The 19,337-nt window shown below is 41.4% G+C and overlaps 4 protein-coding genes and 1 long non-coding RNA gene across 6 annotated transcripts; 1 reads left to right on the forward strand and 4 right to left on the reverse strand.

Moving 5' to 3' along the window:
- Positions 1 to 999: 999 nt before the first annotated feature.
- On the reverse strand, positions 1,000 to 2,689 carry ddit4 (DNA-damage-inducible transcript 4). Of its 2 annotated transcripts, XM_088438165.1 has the most exons (3): positions 2,542 to 2,689; positions 1,861 to 2,023; positions 1,000 to 1,785 (listed from the first exon to the last, which is right to left on the reverse strand). In XM_088438165.1, the coding sequence occupies exons 2-3, from the start codon at positions 2,018 to 2,020 to the stop codon at positions 1,313 to 1,315; spliced, it is 633 nt and encodes a 210-aa protein (XP_088294291.1). In that variant the 5' UTR covers positions 2,021 to 2,023; positions 2,542 to 2,689; the 3' UTR covers positions 1,000 to 1,312. The 2 variants fall into 2 exon arrangements, with proteins under 2 accessions (XP_088294291.1, XP_088294290.1); XM_088438164.1 differs by having other exon boundaries at positions 1,000 to 2,023.
- A 5,369-nt stretch (positions 2,690 to 8,058) lies between these two features.
- On the reverse strand, positions 8,059 to 9,630 carry anapc16 (anaphase promoting complex subunit 16). The gene is made up of 4 exons (XM_088439661.1): positions 9,297 to 9,630; positions 8,949 to 9,093; positions 8,463 to 8,537; positions 8,059 to 8,396 (listed from the first exon to the last, which is right to left on the reverse strand). The coding sequence occupies exons 2-4, from the start codon at positions 9,088 to 9,090 to the stop codon at positions 8,287 to 8,289; spliced, it is 327 nt and encodes a 108-aa protein (XP_088295787.1). The 5' UTR covers positions 9,091 to 9,093; positions 9,297 to 9,630; the 3' UTR covers positions 8,059 to 8,286.
- A 310-nt stretch (positions 9,631 to 9,940) lies between these two features.
- ascc1 (activating signal cointegrator 1 complex subunit 1) lies at positions 9,941 to 14,756 on the forward strand. Its single transcript, XM_088439660.1, has 9 exons — positions 9,941 to 10,207; positions 10,268 to 10,370; positions 10,441 to 10,538; positions 10,720 to 10,898; positions 11,069 to 11,202; positions 11,647 to 11,766; positions 11,848 to 11,972; positions 13,208 to 13,281; positions 14,498 to 14,756. Exons 1-9 carry the CDS (start codon positions 10,093 to 10,095, stop codon positions 14,612 to 14,614), a joined length of 1,065 nt encoding a protein of 354 aa, XP_088295786.1. The 5' UTR covers positions 9,941 to 10,092; the 3' UTR covers positions 14,615 to 14,756.
- Positions 14,757 to 16,075: 1,319 nt separating this feature from the next.
- Positions 16,076 to 18,837, reverse strand: LOC148409655 (uncharacterized). The gene is made up of 2 exons (XR_015868303.1): positions 18,128 to 18,837; positions 16,076 to 16,259 (listed from the first exon to the last, which is right to left on the reverse strand). It is a non-coding gene; the product is annotated as an uncharacterized LOC148409655 (long non-coding RNA).
- Positions 16,525 to 17,404, reverse strand: LOC148409656 (uncharacterized). Its single transcript, XM_088439191.1, has 3 exons — positions 17,251 to 17,404; positions 16,826 to 17,016; positions 16,525 to 16,752 (listed from the first exon to the last, which is right to left on the reverse strand). Exons 1-3 carry the CDS (start codon positions 17,384 to 17,386, stop codon positions 16,525 to 16,527), a joined length of 555 nt encoding a protein of 184 aa, XP_088295317.1. The 5' UTR covers positions 17,387 to 17,404.
- Positions 18,838 to 19,337: the final 500 nt, after the last annotated feature.

Below are 19,337 nucleotides of genomic sequence, written 5' to 3' on the forward strand. Positions count from 1 at the left end.
TCCGTGTTTTTGCACTATGACAGAAAAAATTCAATAAAAAGTGGAAATGTTCAACCACGACATGGCGGCATTGTGTGGAGTTGGAAGCTGAACAAACAAGAGTTAAAGCAAAGCGCCCCGTCAGCGCTTTTCAAGGCCGTAGCTGGGATCGGCGCTCGCCTCACGTTCACGTTACTGGGACGATCTGCCGCATGTGTTTGGCAGGAAGAGCAGTGTCATGTTCTCAAGAAGGCCTTCCTTCTTTTTTTTTGTTCTTGTGCGTGTTGTTTCTGGGCAGACTTGGGCAGTCTCCGCCTATGTTTGCAGTACGCACACAGTTCATGCAAAATAAGTCGGGTAACTTTTTTTTTTGGCTTTGTAAATGCATGCAACACATACATTTAAAGTCGTGTATTATATATTATACTCATATAATACAAATTGATTATTTAAAAATTTGCAAGAAGAAGGCTTTATGGAGCCTTCCGCAATATATATATATATATATATATATATATATATATAAATATATATATATATATATATTTTTTTTTTTTTCTTAATATCAAATGTAATTTGAATCTTGCTTTTAAATCATCAAATACCAATTGATAATCATATTAAAGTTTGATCAAATTTAGGCTATTTGTTACTTTTTATTTATTTTATTAGATGGTAAATAGAAATATATATATACAGTATATATATATATATACATATATATATATATATTATATATATATATATATATATATTCTAGATTTCATATCTTTGTAATATTTCTATGTATTTGCAAAGAAAAACAAGTTTTGCTATTTCTTATCGATAAAAGTATTTAACTGATGATAATAAATCATTTTTATCGGGTTTTCATTTTAATTTTTGGTAGACAAACTATAACTGGCATTATAACATCATTCATACATCCTATGTCAAGGAATTTGATTGAAAATGTATTTTTTAAATGTTCATCACACGCCTTGCGCATACGTCGCTGATATGGAAAAACAAGGACTCAAATTGTTAGAAAAATAATTTATTTTTTTGCGACTGTGAAAATACAAAAAGCAAAACAAAATACAGTATGTGCAAACAAAGTGCAATGTCGTATGAATATTTGAATATCAAATAAATAAGCGTCCACATGGTATGGAATGACGTCTGACTAGAAGCTGTTATGCGAAATGATATGTTTTCCGTCTTTTTTTTTTTAATGATCGTTTAGCTGTAGCTGCCATTGGGGCGGTTTCCATAGAAACGGAGGTACACGGCTTGAGCTGAAGCTTTCTGCGCATGTACCGTAGTGACACCTTTCCTCGTAACAAAGTTATCTTCAACATTCCTCGATCAGAAGATCCTCGGAACAATACAGTTTTTTCTTGATGACGCGGAATCCCGTGCTTAGCTTGATGGCTTGCCGTCCCGCTGGCACTTTGGAACTAAAAAGTCCTTGGATCTTGGGCCACAGCCCACCGGACTCCAACCTCAGCACCAGAGTCAGCTGAAAAGTGGGGACCAGGTAGGGATCCGCCGAGAGCTGCGCCACGCTCTCGCACTGCGCCCCCCGCTCCACGCATAGGTCCACTAGCGCGCCACGTAGGCCGCACGGCTCGCTGGCTGCCAGGTGCAGGAGCTCGCCGCCGATCCGCTCCAGGAGCCGGTCCGGGATGAGGAGTTTGGCGCAGCGCAGGGCGCACGGCGAGTCCTTGGCCTCGCGCAGGCTTCGCTCGATCAGATCCACCACCTCTTTCAAGATGGCCTCCTCCGTGGGGTCGTAGAATAGGTCCTCCTCGGACACGTCGGACACTGTTCGGATCGGAAAGATATCGATTACAACCCAGTCGGTAAAAGTGGTACTGCATAAATCAGTTTTTTGCCCACCTGAGTCCGAGAGGTCACTCCGGCTGGTGTTGTTGGACCGGGACTCCATACTGTCAGTAAGCCTTTGCACCAAATTTCCCCAAGAAAGCCTCCTAGGGCTCAAGTCCACCGGAGACGGGGGCAAGCTCCCAGTTTGCACGTTTGAGGCACTCGAATGCATCACCTGCGTTGAAGAAAGAAGCAAAAGAAAAACAGAAGGATGAGATGACTGTTGAATTGTGTAGTGTTAACAAAGGAAACTAGGGCACAAAGAACATGACTTTTCTACCATTGGATTTCCTCCTGTGCACCAATGTCATGTCTTTTTTTCTCTCACTCTCTTTTTGGAAAGTCACTGTGCAATCACATTGCACATAACACATTTTAATAACTGCATGATACTAGAAGTACAGTACATTAATATAAAATCTGAAATATGGAGCTTTGTAGAAACACTGGGAACAAAGAAAACACCGCTTTCATTTTCTGTAGATAAATGAGCCGAATGACATTATTTAGAACTTGTAAGTCATACTATCAATATTTTCCGCAAATATAAAATTGTAAATAGCAAAATGAGAGAAAGTAATCGTTTTGCACTGGTCTCAAATTACTACAGAGCTGTGCGGTACAAAACAGGAATTAAGAAAGTGCACAATGGCTCCGAATACATCACAATTAAATTTCAATATAAGCCCTTACCTTCAACGCCAAAGAAAATGATCAATTAATCGGAGCTTTATTGTCTGCAGAAAGCTACCATCGGATAACTTCCTTGTCCTCAACAGTCCACGTCAAGCAGCTGTCGAAAAGCTCTGCAGCTCCGGCTTGCCTCGCAACAATGTTTATATAGTTGCCCGGAAGCCGCGCCCCCTTCGCAGTAGAGTCGGCCAATCAAAAAGAAGAGTCACACCCCCGAGCTCTATCTTGCCTGGTAACGCGCTAGCACCGAACAAAAAAAGAAGAAAAAACAGGGGGGCTCCTGTTGAATAGCTGACCCCCGCTGCTGTGGAAATGTACAGGGACTTGCCTGGGCTTGTTGGGAACACTTTCAAAAACATTTTTCTTCTTTTTATATCATAGCGTGGAGGACATTAAATGGCTAAGAGTCGCGCTATCTGGTTGGGATGGTAGCGTCTACTGTATGGCTGCAAAGGCATGACATCACCTGTTTTGCTCCTAAAGCATTACATCACATTTTTTGCCTGCTGCAGAGCCTGGAAAACAACACTGCAGCAACAGCATCGTCGTAAAATGATAACCAAAAAAAAAAAAACGCGCTCTTTTAATGACATGTCCATGATGCAACATCTTTGTGGCCATGATGCACATCAACATTAATACCATATACTTTTGTTACGTTCATTTTTATACATTTTTATTTACAATCATTGTGATTGTGGAATGTGTTGAATCTTATTCCAGCATAAAACACTGTAGATAAAAACTATTCTCTACACTTATGATTGTACAAATACTTTGCGATTGTGTATTTCAGTAGGTACCTTTTTAAACTTGTTTTGGTCAAGGACAGGATTGGTGGTTTTATTACACACCAGCATCTTTAATTTTAGCCACCTCTGCACCATATGCCAAACTGTCTGTCTGTCTGCCTGCCTGTCTGTCTGTCTGTCTGTCTGTCTGTCTGTCTGTCTGTCTGTCTGTCTGTCTGTCTGTCTGTCTGTCTGTCTATCTATCTATCTATCTATCTATCTATCTATCATTATAAATATAGACATACTGTAGATCTATCTACAGTGTGTCTGTCTGTATCTATTTATTATTATAAATATAGTCAGATCTATCTACAGTATATCTACAGTACATCTACAGTATAGCCTATCTATCTATCTATCTATCTATCTATCTATCTATCTATCTATCTATCTATCTATCTATCTATCTATCTATCTATCTATCTATCTATCTATCTATCTATCTATCTATCTATCGTTATAAATATAGACATATTGTAGATCTATCTACAGTGTGTCTGTCTGTATCTATTTATTATTATAAATATAGTCAGATCTAGTCTATCTATCTATCTATCTATCTATCTATCTATCTATCTATCTATCTATCTATCTATCTATCTATCTATTGTTATAAATATAGACATACTGTAGGTCTATCTACAGTATGTCTGTCTGTATCTATTTATTATTATAAATATAGTCAGATCTATCTACAGTATATCTATAGTACATCTACAGTATAGTCTATCTATCTATCTATCTATCTATCTATCTATCTATCTATCTATCTATCTATCTATCTATCTATCTATCTATCTATCTATCTATCTATGTGTGTTCTACAAACAGCTTGTTCTATATCAATGTGTATCATTGACATTGCATCAGCCATCAGCTGACTTGTAAAAAAAACATGTTTTGCAGCCACTAGGTGACATAAAGACGACACAAGCAGCTGATTTGTTTGTTAGGTGTTGCGCACGAGGCGGCTGATGGTCAAGTGGTTCGCGTGTCTGCCTCACATTCTTTGGGTTTGGATTTCAAGTCTGCTATCCCATTGCTCGCTTCAATTTTCTACTTCTACTTCCTCCCAAATTCCTAAAACCGGAGACTTTAAATTGTTGTCATAGCTGCCAATGTGAGTGGGAATGCTTGTCAACATGTGCCCTGAGATTGACCGGCATCCAGCTACGAAGTCATGCATGCGCAGTGTTAAATTGCAAAAGAGGAAGTTGTTTGTGTACGTGAGTGAGGAAGTTAGAAGCAAGTCTTTGGTAGGGTACACGTGAGTGGGAGTGTCTATCTAAACAAGACAAACGCCACAAAGCACACTGTGTCCCACCCAATAAGGAAAGGGGCGGCGGAGGGGGGGTCAAGTCTTACAGTGCGGCGCAGCCCACTGGCAACCCCCCAAGATTATGTAGGTCAATCTTTTTCTTTTCCATCCGTCCGTTTTCTTAACAGTTTCCCCTTACAAGGCCCGCAGGCGAGCTTGTGCCTATCCCAGCTGTCATTGGGCTGCACTCTGAACTGGTCGCCAGCCAATCATAGGGCACACAGAGACGAACGACCATTCACACTCACAAGCACACCTAAAGGCAAATTGTGGTGTGATTTCTGCATTTATGTTCAGGCACATTCCATTTTATTTATCGCTTACACTGTTAATTTATTTTAAATACTGTAAATGTAAGGTCTATAGACCAGAATTATAGTCCAGTGCATCTTATTTACCAACCGCTAGGGGGCATTCTTCTGGTAAACAAAGGGAGACAGAAGAAGTCGCTATGGAAGTATTGATTTTGAACTTCTATTTTACGTGCCACCAGGAGGGGACATTCCACTTGTAAGCGCGATGGGGTGTGTTCTTGTTGTGTTGGTACAGTATTCTAACAATCTGAGTGGTTGGAAAAGTCAAAAGTTGAAAATACGTTGGTGCTGCCTGTATTTCTAAACATGCAAGCATGTTTCGTGTCTGTTGTAAAGGCATGATGTTGTTGTAACCAGGCAGTTTGGGAAAAAAAAAAAAAAAAAAAAAGTTCATAATCCGGTGCGGTTTATTGTCCGAAAAATACCGTATATTTGTTCAAATTTGATTGTTACGTTTTAAGTATTGTCAAGTGCATTTCGAAAGTCTACACACCCTTATTTAATCGCCAGGCTTTGTGATAAGAACAAAAGTTTCTGAACTTGCATAAGTGTGCACACCCTCTTATTAATGGTCTCAGAATGAACCATTCACCCTTAAATCATTATCGAGGAGTCAATACACCTCTGCCATCATTTAAACTGGCACTGATTCACCCCAGTTAAAGTTCAGCTGTTCTAGTAGTCTTTTCTTGACATTTTTGTAGTCGCATCATACAGCCAAAAGCCAAGTGGTAGTTTCCATATCATAAGAAGAATATCATTGTCAGGAGAAGGTTCAAATATATTTACTTGACACTAAATACACCAAGGGATAGCCATCAATCCATAGAGAAAATATGGCACAAGCGTGACATTACCAGGAACTGGATGTCCCTCCAAAATAGATGACAAGATGAGAAGAAAATTGGTCAGGGAGGCTCCCAAGAGGCTGACACAAACATTGGAAGAGCCGCAGGAATTTCTGGCACGTATTGGCGATTTAACGCACGTCATAACATTCTCCTGTCTTTTTCACGTCAGAGTAGATGGGTCGGGTAGCAAAATTATTCAAGGCCGACTATATTTTGAGAAGCCACACTTGAAATTTGCCAAACTCTTGAGAATGCACAATGAAACCATTTTTGATGAAAACGCAACACAGCAAGGAACAGCCAACAAGAACATCTAGACTTTTATTGAAACTCATCAAAGAATATGATTGGTTGATTCAGTCACATTCCCTAGAACAGGCGTCGGCAAACCTTTAACATTCAAAGAGCCATTTTGATCAATTTATTACATCTGAAATGAGATGTTTATATATATATATATATATATATATATATATATATATATATATATATATATATATATATATATATATATATAAAATGTATACAGTCCATATATATGTACAGTGTATAGCTAACGTATTTTTACGATAATTATGGTAACAGTTGGAGGGTGGAAACAGATGGAAATCAGTTGGGTGTTAGCAGCCAGAGGAGTAGTTTACAGCAGCTTTAGTTAGCTAAAGTTGTACCACATTATTCTCATTGAAAGAAGCAAGCAGACCGAACCAACGTCTGAATCCATCCGCGTTCACAAAGGGGCATTAAGATGAGAGTTATTCTGTGTTAAGAATTCTTCAAGCGCTCCAGTTTGTATGATTTACTTGCCCGTGTTATCTTATTTTGAAATATCTGCTTTAATCTGGAAGGCTGCTCTGTGTGTGCAGACTTTTTAAAAACATATCTGCACTGCGGACATGACAACCAATTGCGTCTTTCTGTTGCTGCACAGCAGTAGAATCGAGAATCCAAACTTGACGATATAAACATGAGGCGGCGAGCTTTTTAATTCCTGATGCCTGACTTCTTAGAAAGTGTTTTCGAGCACGCCAAATTTGTGAACTCCCTTCCCGGGGATTAAATTCCAAACTGCGTCCAGAGGCGTGTCTTTGCCAAGCGCCTGGACTGTCCTCCAAGTGCGACGGTACATTCTGTACGCTCCACACCCTCCTCGCTGCGAATTAAAAAAAAAAACACACACACACTCTCATTCACTTGGAGGGAACAAAACACCGTGTTTGCTCGCTGTCAACACAGCACGTCCGCCGATTGATACGAGAGCCGTGACGTCATTCTTCAACTAGAACATGTTTGTGTAATTGGAGTAAAACAAACATAAGCTGATTTGAAGAATGTACAACTTTTAACTACGTGCATGGGTGGATTGCGTGTAGCATACTTACATTATATAATATTTTTTTTGTGGGAGCTGGAAAGTAAGAAATACTTTGTACTCTACTTTTAAATATCTTTATGCATTCCACTGATCACGCCTCCAACTCCAAATACGTATAATTCAGCTTTCCCTTTTAAAATAAAAAAAAAAACAAACATTCGTCCCACTTAATAATGAATAATCAAATTTGATTTTTTTGATCACTTTTTTTTTTTAACATGAATTTAATCTGAAATTTTAGACAGGTTTCTTTCCATATATTTTTTCAAACTGACAAAAGTGACTTGAGACCCACAGAAGAAACATTTGACTCAGTTCAATAGTGATCAGTAGCAATGGTGATCGCGTCAGGATGTTAGCATAAATCATTTTATTTGATCAATCATTTTATTTTAAATGAAATTGGGAAAGTATTCATGACTTCAAAAAAAGCAATCAAATCAATCAGTTTACTGTCTTTTTCAAAATTTGAAATTTGTCAAAATCGCGTTTGTGTCTACAATTGCTTGCTAACGTAGCGATGAAGCCAGCAAAGCTACTTTTTATTTTATAATGCTGTCTTTGACGTGAAATTTACCGTTTTGTTATTTTGTATCCTCATATGGCTGAAAAGTAAGATGCCTCCCGGCAAGACATTGAGTCATGCCGGGAGGGAGTAATATTTTGTGCCGTCAAATGAGTTGTGACATGCTTCCTGGATGAACTTCAAAATAAAAGTGTATGGTTGGGTTGCGTTTTGAAGGTTTGTCTGATCTTACCACCACGTTCGGAAGCGTGTTTTACTGTCAAGCAGTGCTGTGTATTTTACAGCAATTGTGGCTAAACAAGACAAAAGCGCCATGTACGTTGAAAAAAAATATGAGTATTTGTTTGCACTTTTTATTTATTGTAAATGATTTACAGTTAAAACTTTTTACATTTACCTAAGTACAGGAGTTGAATCAGTACTTCAACTTTTACCAACATACCTTTTCTTTAATACTTATAATATTTACGAAGCCAGTGCAAGTATGTTGGCCTGCACTTTTTTTTTTTTTTTTTTAATTAGACAGACCCCCCCCAAAAAAAAGTCATTCCGGTGTGTGCTCTTTGTTTACGACGGCGTGAATCCTAGAAGCTGTTCGATGGGCTTGTATCGCCACTCGTCGGCTTCCAGCTCCTGCACGAGACTGGCCAGCTTCTCCATGCGAGAAACTTGTTGATCTACCGGGAGATCAACAATCAGAAAAGAAAAATTAAACTGCTATCATATGTGTTTCGGTCACATACCGTGTTTGACCTGCTTCAGCGCAGACGCTACTTGGTAGCTGAACACCGACTCGCACAGAAACCTGTCTGAGCCATCTGAAAAGGGCAATACAAGAACATATAAGGAAAATTGCAATTTGTGAGATGATTGAACAAATCACAGAAGCTGGAAAGAAAAAAGGAAAGACAAAAAAGACCGGTGTTTTGCTTTGTTTTAAAAGCTAACTCCAGTAAAGTAAAAACAAAAATGCCCAGCAAGTTATTTCACATAAGTGTGGCAATTGTAAGTCAGGGAATTGCTTGTAAAACTTAGCAATTTTGTCAGTTGATTGTGGACACCAATATTCTTTTATTCACAAAATCATCCAGCGGGCCAGGTTAAACCTATTCCAGGCCAGATCCGGCCCGCGGCCCATATGTTTGACACCCTAGCTTTAGCTCTTCGTAAATTCAGATTTGTTTATTACAGATCCTATTATGCGTGATCAATGCATTTCCATAACTAACCTTCCATCATTTCACCAGCTCCTTTGGGATAAGTGTACAGGACCTTCCTCGGAGGGATGAGTTCCGAGGCGCTGAATCCCGAACCCGTCACCGAGCTTCCGCTAACGCCTCCGGCCGAGGAGGATGAAGAGGAGGCCGCCATTGCCTGCGCGTCATATTTGCAAACACACTTGTCATTCAAACTGCATTTGAATCTAACGCAAGGAAGGCAACGGCGTTCATGTAAACACAATAAGTTAGCTCGCGCTAGCCACGAAAAGGCCAAGCAAAGCAGACAATTGCGCATATGGCAATAAACGCATCACCTCGCTAAACTTCGCAATTTGATCACGTTTTAAAGTAACTTACCCTTAATGCGCGCGATGATCCGCAAATCTTCCAACACCAAACGCCCGGTTGATGCTAAGCTACCTTAGCCACACTTTGCGACAAAAGAACACAGTTTACGGCAAATGAATGTACGCAAACATATATAGTAGATGGGTTACTCAATCGATTGAAAACGGGTTCTCCAGTTTTTATAAGTCTTTTAAAAACTTGTAAGCTTCTCAGAATTCCGTAAATGGCGCCAGTGTGAAACATTTATTTCGAGATCTCACAGAATTGTGGGTGTTACAAAATTACAAAAATATGTCTTGCAGATCTGACAAAACTAGCTGGCTAGTCACACGAACGGATTTCAAACAAATTGCACGCAGACAAATTATTCTTCGTTCGGATACGTAAGCGCGTCCGCCATGTTGAATGTGTAACACCTTCCCCCCACGTAAACCATCATTATTCCTTCAAAACGGCGACATCCTATGTCGCTCCGTCCGTTCATACACATACTAATGCCCGCATAAAATATTTAGATGCAGTAGTGACCAAAATTTTCACCCGTAACCCCACGAGACTTGGATTTAAATATTAAATATTTGCGACAGCGTCATCTGTGGCTTTGCTGACACATTCAAGATGGTGGTCACGTTGACGTACGAATATTATTTCACGGCGAAATCTATATTCGATGTCTTTGAGTAGCATGTCACTAGCCAGCTAAACGCTTTCAAGCTAACTCTCAGTAAATAAAGACGTTAACTTCATTTTGCGGCGCGTTTATTTCACCCAATTTCATGCTTTTTTGCGGCCACTTCTTCATAACATGGACGTTTTACGCCCCCCATTAATTAATATAAACGGAAGAATATACCGAAGGAACGTCGTTCAAGAAGAGGAGTATGAGGAGGAGGAGGATTTTTCCTACATTGGACCACCTGGTATGTATACATCTTATCCCCCTCCCCCAGCCATGATTTAATTGACTTTTTGTGTTGTAGAAAGTGAAGAATTCGAGGCAGAGGAAACTTGTGACACCCACTTGATAGAACAGACGGAGAGAGGATTTCGTTGTGCCATCAAAGTGCCAACAGTCCTCTACAAGTAAGTCATATTAAAGTATCAAATGTACTTTTTGCTCTGTGGGAAATAATCACCTTTGGGGTTTCGACAGATACATCATTGGGAAAAAGGGAGAAACGCGTAAACGCCTCGAGACGGACACAAAGACTTCCATTAACATTCCCAAACAAGGAGTGGAAGGACAGATAGGTAAAAGTCACTGGAGATTAACCTGTTTTGAGGGGGCGGCCATGTCATATGCAAATTAGCCACTGCTAACTCCGCCTCCCCGCTGATTAGCCACAACTGAATATGGATTCTGTTGCTAGTGCTGTATTTTGATCTCCAAGTCCTAAAGTAATTGTAAAAGTTATTTATTTCCACCTGACAGTCGTGACAGGGCCGCACAAATCCGCGGTCTCCTCCGCCATCACAAGAATCGAGGTCCTTGTCGACAACTTTCGGAAGAAACAACCTTTCACGCATTTCCTGTCGTTTCCGCTCAATGATCCCAAAATCCAAGAGGGATTCTTGAGGTTTAAAGATGAAGTCTTGCAGCAATTTTCACAGGTACAATAGTGGAAATCATTTCTGGATTAGGTTTTATACTTTAGTGCTTTTTTCTTCTCCAGATTTCAGACAGCTTTATATATATATATATATATATATATATATATATATATATATATATATATATATATATATATATATTTTTTTTTTTTTTTTTATTTAACACGCAGGATTACGGACTAGATGAAAGCATCTTTCAGAACCCAGCAAAGCTTCACCTGACTGTCGGCACCCTCACGTTGTTAGATGACTCGGAAGTGAGGAAAGCATGTGAGCACCTCCAGAACTGTCAAAACTTTATCAGGTACATTGTTAAATTTGAAGACAACTCTCTTCATTGAATCATTTGGAAACATCATAACTTTTACACGATCCTCTCGGTTTTAGTAATATTCATGTGTGTGAACAAGGATGGACTCGGGCGTTGGTTCAGTCTGCTCGCTTCTTTTATGTCGCGTCAATAATGCCCTAAACAAGCTGATAGACCACCAAAAAAAAAAAAAAAGAAAAATGTCCACCTCTGGTCATTAGTCACACAAACTTTCAGAAGATAACCCAGAAATAAAAGACACCATTACATGATCTGTCCTGAATAAAAGACACATGGAGCGAATGTATGAATGTAATTCCAAAATTCCCCTCTCTTTTCCATCTTTTGTTCATCTGAAGATGCTTTAGCTAAAAAGGCTGAGAACCACTGGCCTAGAACGCTGCTATATTGATTTTTTTCTTCTCTCATTTCTCTCAGGGACATCACAGGAGGGAAGCCTCTTCCTTTACAGGTTGCCGGCATCGAGTATATGAACGACGATCCTGCCATGGTGGACGTCTTGTACGCTAAAGTCAACGTGACGGACAGCTCTGATAAGTAATGGGAGTAAAACTAAATAAAGATAGTTTCTCTGTGTTTTCAAGTTTACTCTGTTTCACGTGTGTGGTTCTGCTACAGGTTGCAGGTGATAGCGGATCGCCTGGTGGACTATTTTGTCTCTGTGGGACTGATGGCAAGAGAGTGGGACAGAGTCAAGCTGCACGGCACTGTGATCAACACCTTGTTCAGAAAGGACACCACCGGTAGGGAGCAATGGCAGTAGCACACAAAGGGTTAAGAATATGTTTATCACTTGGGAAATAACATCTAACAAACAATTCTTTCAAGTATATGGGCCCATGTAAGCATTTTAACCCACCTGTTATGTTTTTTGTTTTTTGGCAAGGAACAAAAAAAATGTCCCTGGGTCACTTTGACCCGGGTTGTATTTAGCCACTCAAACGTTTATAAGTGTGTAGTCCAAATCTAATACTTCGGTTTAACTGGTTTTTAATGTTCATTTCTCAGGAATAGCAATGATGTCTGCGGGTCAATATGACCCGGGGTTATGTTTAAAGATGTCTAAAATGTATATATCTATTTTTAGTGTAGAAACACTCTCCCAAAGTAAAAAAAAAAAAAAAAAGGCAATACTTAATGTATACCCTTGTGTTAGGTTTATTTGTCAGGAATAGTGGTAATGTCCTGGGTCAATTTGACCCAGGGTCATGCCTAATCATCTGAAAGCGTCAGAACCTATTTGTGTGCGTGTGTGTCATCTTGCTAACTACAAAATGATTTGTTTATTTTTGTTTAACGCTCATTTATCAGGAAGAGCAATGATGCCTCTGGGTCAATATGACCCAGAGGTGTTTTTATCTGCCATAGTGTCAAAATCTCATTTTGTTGTGTGCGTGTGTGTGTGGAAACCCACTCCCCAAGTAACAAAGGTAATGTTTCATTTCTACCTGTGTGTTAGGAATAATGACAATATCCTGGGTCAAACTGACCCGTGTTTTGCTTCTTCATCAAGAAAGTCTGAAAGTTTTCAAAAACGCTTTCACAAAACTGTCTTCTTGTTGATTATACACAAGCCAAGTACTGATAAAAAAAAAAAAACTACATTCAACATATTTGTCTTTCTAACGGGTCGTTTTGACCCGCAACATAACAGGAGGGCTAAGACTTGTTTATGCAGGAGGTGTTACGTCAACATGTTTTCTCCCCGCATCCGAGTAGAGCAGCCATGTGGACACACATGGATGTTGAGCAACAAATTCCTCAAGAGACACTTGCGGCATCCGCATAACTGTTGACATGTTTTCCAAGTACTGACAAAGACTTCTTTCATTTTGGCCCGGGATGGAGTTGACCCCGCCCTCTCGATGTTCTCGACCGGCACGCGTCAATCGGGGCCCGACTTTTCCCGATGGAAAAAAGTTTGATTTGCTACTCCGCTCCTCCTTCCAACTCTGCTTTTTTTTTTTTCCCTCCGCAGCGGAAGGAGCCGGCGGGTCAGGACGACATGGCGCAAACGAACGAGAGGCGTTTGACGCCAGAAATATTTTAAAGGTCAGAGGCACGAGTCAGTCGAATGCCGTTGTCGTCCGCTCAGCTGCTTCGTTTGGTTTGAAGTTGGAACGTTTGAGGGAAAAAAGTTGTCGCGCTACATAGGACGATAAGAAATCGTCGTAAAAAAAACAAACACGGAGTAATGTTGCCAACGATTGATTGCAAATGAATCGACTGTCAAAATGTTTGACGGCTATTCTAATAATCGAGTAGTCGTTTACAAACGTCGTTTCGTTTCAAATTGTTCAAATTTCAGCTTCTTCAACAGGAAACGTATTCTGAATTTTGTTGTCTTTTCAGTCGTCATTAATGGCTCCAAATTTCGCCATGACGTAATCTCGTCATGTGGATCATTAAATCGTCTCATGACGACTTTAAAGATCTCATCGCGATGACTTGAAATCTTGTCGCGATGGCTTTTATTCTTGTCGTCATCGCGGTTGCTCTTAATCTTGCTACGATCATTTCAAATGATGTCACGGTGATTTTAAAATCGCACTGATTTTGAATCTCAAAATGAATTTGTCTTGTCATGAATTTTTCAGCGTCGTGATTACTTTTAATCTTGTCACAATGTCATTAAATGCTGTCATGATGACAATTAATTTCATCACAAATCACTTTTAATCTTATGAGGGTTTTAATCTCGTGATTTTCAATCCTCTCATGCACATTTTTGATCGTCACGATGACTTTAAACGTCATGACAATTTTATATCTCATGATTACTTTGAATCTCGTCACAATGATTTTAAAATCTGGTCATGACAATTTAATCTCATCAAAATTACTTTTGATCTCACAGGGATTTTTAATCCCTTCGGGCACATTTTTGAAAGTTTACGAAGATTTTAAATCTCGTCACGATGACTAAACTGTTCGTGATTACTTAAAATCTCATCATGAATCATAATTTAAACATGATCAATTCCCATTATTTTAAATCTCATCATGGTGCCTTTTGATCTGGTTATGGATTTTCAATTTAAATCCCGTCAGATTTTTTGATTGTTTTGCTCGTAGAAAATCGTTTTCTATTATTTTCACACAATTTACGCAGCGTGAACTGAATCCCAATTCTCTGATGTCACTTTGAAATAATGTCTTTTAACAAAAGCGCGGGGGGAGTGAAAGATTTCTCAATACGATTCATCGGTTAGCTGACAACTAATGGATGATGCAAATAATCGCCTTTGCGTTTTTGTTGCGATTGCAGACCCTCGGCGCTTATCATTTCGGAGAGCTGGAGCTGAACACGGTGTCACTGTCCCAACGATATTCAGCCGACTGCACGGGCTACTACGCCTCTGCGGGGAGCATCAGTTTCTCGTGAAGCCCCGCCCTGGAATTTGGACTTTCCCCTCCAATATGACACTTTGCTGCCAGCTGGCAATGGTGCAGTGCGGGATTGTGTCCAGCTGGGGGCAGCAAAGGCTTTTGTTTGCCTTTCTTCATAAATGCGTTGAGGCCAAAAAAAACGTCAAGTGGAAACAAACAAAAAAAAAAAAATCACGCTAATAGCAACATGAATAACCACGCTAATAGCAACATAACCTCCTCGGCAGAGGTAGGGAATATCCAATGGTCATTTGTGACCTGATATGAAGTATTTTAATGGCTTCTTCTGGTGTCCCGCTTGGACCGTACGCCTGACCCAGATTTGGGTCCCAACATTAGCGCACAGCTGTCATTCTTCAATGCCTCACCGAAGAATCGCAAATCGACGGAAGCGCACGCGTGTAAGATTTCACCGGCATCAAATGAGAACTCTTTTGGTGTAAGTTAGGACACAGAAAATAGGGAATGGAGCAATGGACTCCGTAATTAACGATTTCAGTTACGGTTAAAAAAAAAGTGCAATGACGTCACATCTGAATTATACATGGACAAAACATGTTTAATAAATCTGTTTAAAAAAATTGAACTCATTTCAACGTGTCAAATTCGACGGAAAGGCGGATTTTATCTGTCTCTTGAAGTAAAAGAGCTAAAAAAAAAAAATACTCGTTTTATTTAAGGACACGACGACCGTAGTTTATTTTGAAACGGAAGACCACTTTCAGCTCCGCAATTCTTGTAGAAATTACACCTTCTGTCCGCAAGGTAGCAGTGTTATCAACAAACCTTGAATAAAACGAAGGAAAAAGCACTCTGGTCTTTTACTGCGTGTTAAACTCAACATGGTGATTTGTACTCAACGGTTTTTTTCACAAATAAAAACGACAGTCTCTAATAAGGCTTTTCCCCCGAAAAAAACGACAGTCTATACTAAGGCCGTTTCTTTTTTAAGGCCTTTTTTTTCAAGAAACGACAGGCTATGGTAAGGTTTTTTTCGCAAAAAAAAAAAAAACTAGTAATGCTTGTGTCGCAAAAAAACGACAGTATGTAAATCGACAGTATGTAATAAGGCTTTTTATGAAACACCAAACAAAAACAAGTCTAAATTAAGGCTTTTAAAAAATAAAAACATTGATAGTAAGGCTAAAAAGTCTACAGTAAGGCTTTATTTTCGGAAAAAAAAACTAGTCTATAGTAAGGCTTTTTTTTAAAGGCCTATTTTGGCAAAAAAAACAACAACACGGTCTTCGGTATGGCTTCTTCCCGCCAAAAAACGACTGCCTACAGGAAGGCTCCTACATTTTTGGACCAACCACGAGAAAATGACAACAGATTTGACTGGACCAAACATGCGTTTGGGCTGGGATGCCAACGGGGAAAAAGTACATGGCGGAACATGCTCTTGCAGTCACGCGCGCGCTTTCGCTTTGAATGAAGACGCTTGGTTAAACGACGATTGGATGGATGAGCAAAAGACATTTTTATTCACGAGCAGAAAAGATCCCAAAAACCCGATTCGGACTTTGAACTGCTGAAATCGGATAGGACCGAGCCGGCAAAAGAGCCCCTCCGAACCAAAGGACATATGCGGAAGAGTCGGAGGCTCCGTCGGTATCCGTGGCGAGCGGCTGGCTCCCCTTCTGCAAGGGGAGAGAAAAATCAACAAGAATGTGAACTTTCCCTCCCCTCGATTTGGCCAAACGCAACTCCCGTCCGAAGTACTCCATCGGTCGACATCGGTTGACGCTTCTGTCGTCGACTCACCCGATGATGCTTGTCGTTGACTCACCCGAATCGAATTTTTGACGCTTCTGGCGTCGACTCACCCCAATCAAATTTTTGACGCTTCTGTCATTAACTCACCCGAATCAAATTTTTGGCGCTTCTGTCATTGACTCACCCGAATCAAATTATTAGCTCATCAGCAAGCTCCGCACCTACGAGACCCATGCAAACCACTACGGAAAGGCAAGTTTCCGCGAGGAAGCCGTAAGCCCTCCGGCCGGCTAAGCGGGAGGAAGGCTCGCCGACCGGCCCGCTCACCTTGTCGGCTAGATGGCCCAGAGCAGGGACAGGGCCAGGCAAAAGAGGAGCGGCCAGGCCCGGGGGAAGCCGAGCCGGCTCCGGACTTGGCTGACAAACAGAGACGGCGGCGGACTTGAAGACGTCCGATATCGCTCAGCCGCGCCGCGGGAAATGAACTCACCCCCCACGGTGACTTGGAAGCCACCGTCCGCGACGTCTTCGTAGGCGTCGGCGCCGGCGGCTTGAATTTGGCCTTGTAGGCGCCCTTGTCATTGTCAGCAATGTTCAAGATAGTCAGGCTTCCGAGTGCGGCGTCCACCGTGGCTTTCGCAGCCGTGTAAGGTTCCGTATACTCCGGAGTGCCCCATGATGCTGACGGTCCGTTAGGGCAAGATGACATCATTTGTAGCGCGGCGATATTTGCAGCATGTGAAGGAGAAGCGCCGGGTTAGCTGACCGCGCCGCGCACGGGGAAGAGACAAGACGCTTTGTCGCGACGTGCAAACTTTACTCTTTGTCTTCCTTCCCCCATTCCAAGTGCAACCTGGCTATGAGGAAATCCCGCGGCCATCGTATCGCAAACGCCGGTCGGCCTTCATCCCTTACCTTCGGTTCCGGTACAGGTGGCGATTGTCGTTTCGGAACTGCCGACTTTGACCCACTGCAGTTTGGCGGTGGCGACTGGTGCCTTGTTGATCTTCAATGTAACAGATTTTCCAAGTTCGGCTTTTATCTCCGCCATTGACGCCGCTATCGCCCCTGCAAGAAGACGAACGACATGCGCTGCGAGCGCTTCTGCCTCCCGACGCTCTGCGCTTTCAAACTGGCCAACGTGCAACCGTACGATTATTTTCAAATGATTTGGATCTTTCATTGAAACCATTCTTATGAAAAGACGGTGAAATCGGAGTTCCCAAACGATGACTTGAGATGCGGGGGTGGGCGGTTGATTTGAGACCTTTTTTTGATGACAAAACACAAATTGCATGTAGGCGCGCAATCGTACAAATGATGGCTTCTCAATCAAGGGGGGGGGGGGGGGCCTTTGAAATAACTCATGACACAACATAGACTGACAACGTTCTCTACTTTCCCGGGCGCCGACATGAAAGACGAGACAATTATGAAACGATGTTAGTCAGGTTGGGGGGGGGGGGGGGGGGGGGGGGGGGGGGGGGGGGGGGTGAACAAACCTTTGGGACAGTTTGGGCTTTTGTGGCCGTGTTTTTTCATTAAAGTCTTAAAAGTCATGCAAACGTCAAGGCTTCGGCCAAACGTACCGGGACTTTCACAATGGATTCGGACAATCGACGTCGCAGAAAATATCGTGCCAACGTTTCGGAGAACCGAAAATAAAAGCCGAAATAAAAACGCGGCCGAAATAAAAACGCGGCCGAAAGGTTGCGATCCAGAGGCCGGCCCCCCCAAAAAAACGCAGCGTCCCGACGCCGCAAATGAAGTTGATAAAAAAAAGTAGGCTTACATTCGGCGAGCAACACCATGCAGAGGCAGAGCATCCAAAGGATGCGGAGCATCATCTTCAGCGTCTTCTTGTACTGCTTGAGCGAATCGACAGGCATGGTGGCCGCGTACCCTTTCTCTCAGCCGCTCCGTCTCCAATGAACAAGTGGCGGCCGCTTGCTTCCTTCCCGCAAGGGCGGGCGGCGACAGCCTTTGTCCGTGTCACAAACGCCAAAGGCGACTTTGAAAAAGCGCCCTTTCAAGCGTTACGTATTAAAGTCTCGGAAAAATACGACGCGTTCTAGCCGCTTTGAAACGGTACGCGTTCTAGTCTCCGGAAGGCCTTTGAGGACGCGCTCGCTCGCTCGCTCGCTCGGACACGTTGCGCAATCTCGCCCAAACACCTCCGCGTGCCGTCGTGCCTGATTTATTCAGGAAGCTTTCCAACTTCCTTCCGATTGGTCCTCAAGATCAGAATCCACGTTAAGTGCCCTCTTTTAGGTCACGGGAGAGACCTTTTATCAAAAAGAATGAACTCCATCGTTGATAAATATTTGTCGGCCGAAAATAATCAGCACCCTGCTCTCCAGACGGAGAGACGGATGTTGACGGTGCAAAAGCGGCGGCCCATGTGCATGGAAATGTTGAAAAAAGTCCAAACTTGATTGGCGGAGCTGTTTCAAAGTCACGACACATTTTGAGTCGAGCGGCTTCTCTCACAAAAAACGGCAGTCTATAGTATGTTTTTTTGTTGCAAAAAATGACACTCTAGTGAGGCTTTTTTTCGCAAAAAAAACAACAGTAAAGCGTTTTTTTTTCGCAAAAAATGACAGTCTATAGTAAGGCTTTTGTCTTTTGCAAAAAAAACAAAAACAAAAAACATGACAGTCTATAAAGCAACAGTCGGGCCATATGACAGTAAGGCCCTTTGTTGCAAAAAACGACAGTCTATATTAAGGCTTTTTTATTTTTTTTTAACAAAAAACGAGTCTATAGGGAGGCTTTTTTTTCATAAAAAAATGACAAATCTGTAGTAAGGCTTCTTTTTTTTCGCCCAAAAAACGAAAGTCTATATATATATATATATATAATAAGTCTTCTTGTTTCACCAAAAAAAAACCTCAGTCTATAGGAAGGCTTTTTATTTTCTCGCAAAAAACAGTCTATATATAGTAAGGTTTCTTTTTTTTTTCGCAAAAAATTAGTCTATTGTAAGGCTTTTTCCGCAAAAA

Source organism: Hippichthys cyanospilos, chromosome 17 (genome assembly GCF_059441005.1).
Source record: "Hippichthys cyanospilos isolate Australia breed blue-spotted pipefish chromosome 17, RoL_Hcya_1.0, whole genome shotgun sequence".
Taxonomy (NCBI): domain Eukaryota; kingdom Metazoa; phylum Chordata; class Actinopteri; order Syngnathiformes; family Syngnathidae; genus Hippichthys; species Hippichthys cyanospilos.

Coding starts and splice junctions, on each gene's coding strand:
- LOC148409656 (XM_088439191.1), bottom strand. CDS start 17,386: ATGGCGGAGATAAAAGCCGAACTTGGAAAATCTGTTACATTGAAGATC. Junction 17,017..17,250: donor CACCTGTACCGGAACCGAAG/GTAAGGGATGAA, acceptor ACGGACCGTCAG/CATCATGGGGCACTCCGGAG. Junction 16,753..16,825: donor CTTCCAAGTCACCGTGGGGG/GTGAGTTCATTT, acceptor TCTGTTTGTCAG/CCAAGTCCGGAGCCGGCTCG.
- ddit4 (XM_088438164.1), bottom strand. CDS start 2,020: ATGCATTCGAGTGCCTCAAACGTGCAAACTGGGAGCTTGCCCCCGTCT.
- ascc1 (XM_088439660.1), top strand. CDS start 10,093: ATGGACGTTTTACGCCCCCCATTAATTAATATAAACGGAAGAATATAC. Junction 10,539..10,719: donor AGGAGTGGAAGGACAGATAG/GTAAAAGTCACT, acceptor TCCACCTGACAG/TCGTGACAGGGCCGCACAAA. Junction 10,899..11,068: donor TCTTGCAGCAATTTTCACAG/GTACAATAGTGG, acceptor TTTAACACGCAG/GATTACGGACTAGATGAAAG.
- anapc16 (XM_088439661.1), bottom strand. CDS start 9,090: ATGGCGGCCTCCTCTTCATCCTCCTCGGCCGGAGGCGTTAGCGGAAGC. Junction 8,538..8,948: donor AGCTGGTGAAATGATGGAAG/GTTAGTTATGGA, acceptor TGCCCTTTTCAG/ATGGCTCAGACAGGTTTCTG. Junction 8,397..8,462: donor GCTGAAGCAGGTCAAACACG/GTATGTGACCGA, acceptor ATCTCCCGGTAG/ATCAACAAGTTTCTCGCATG.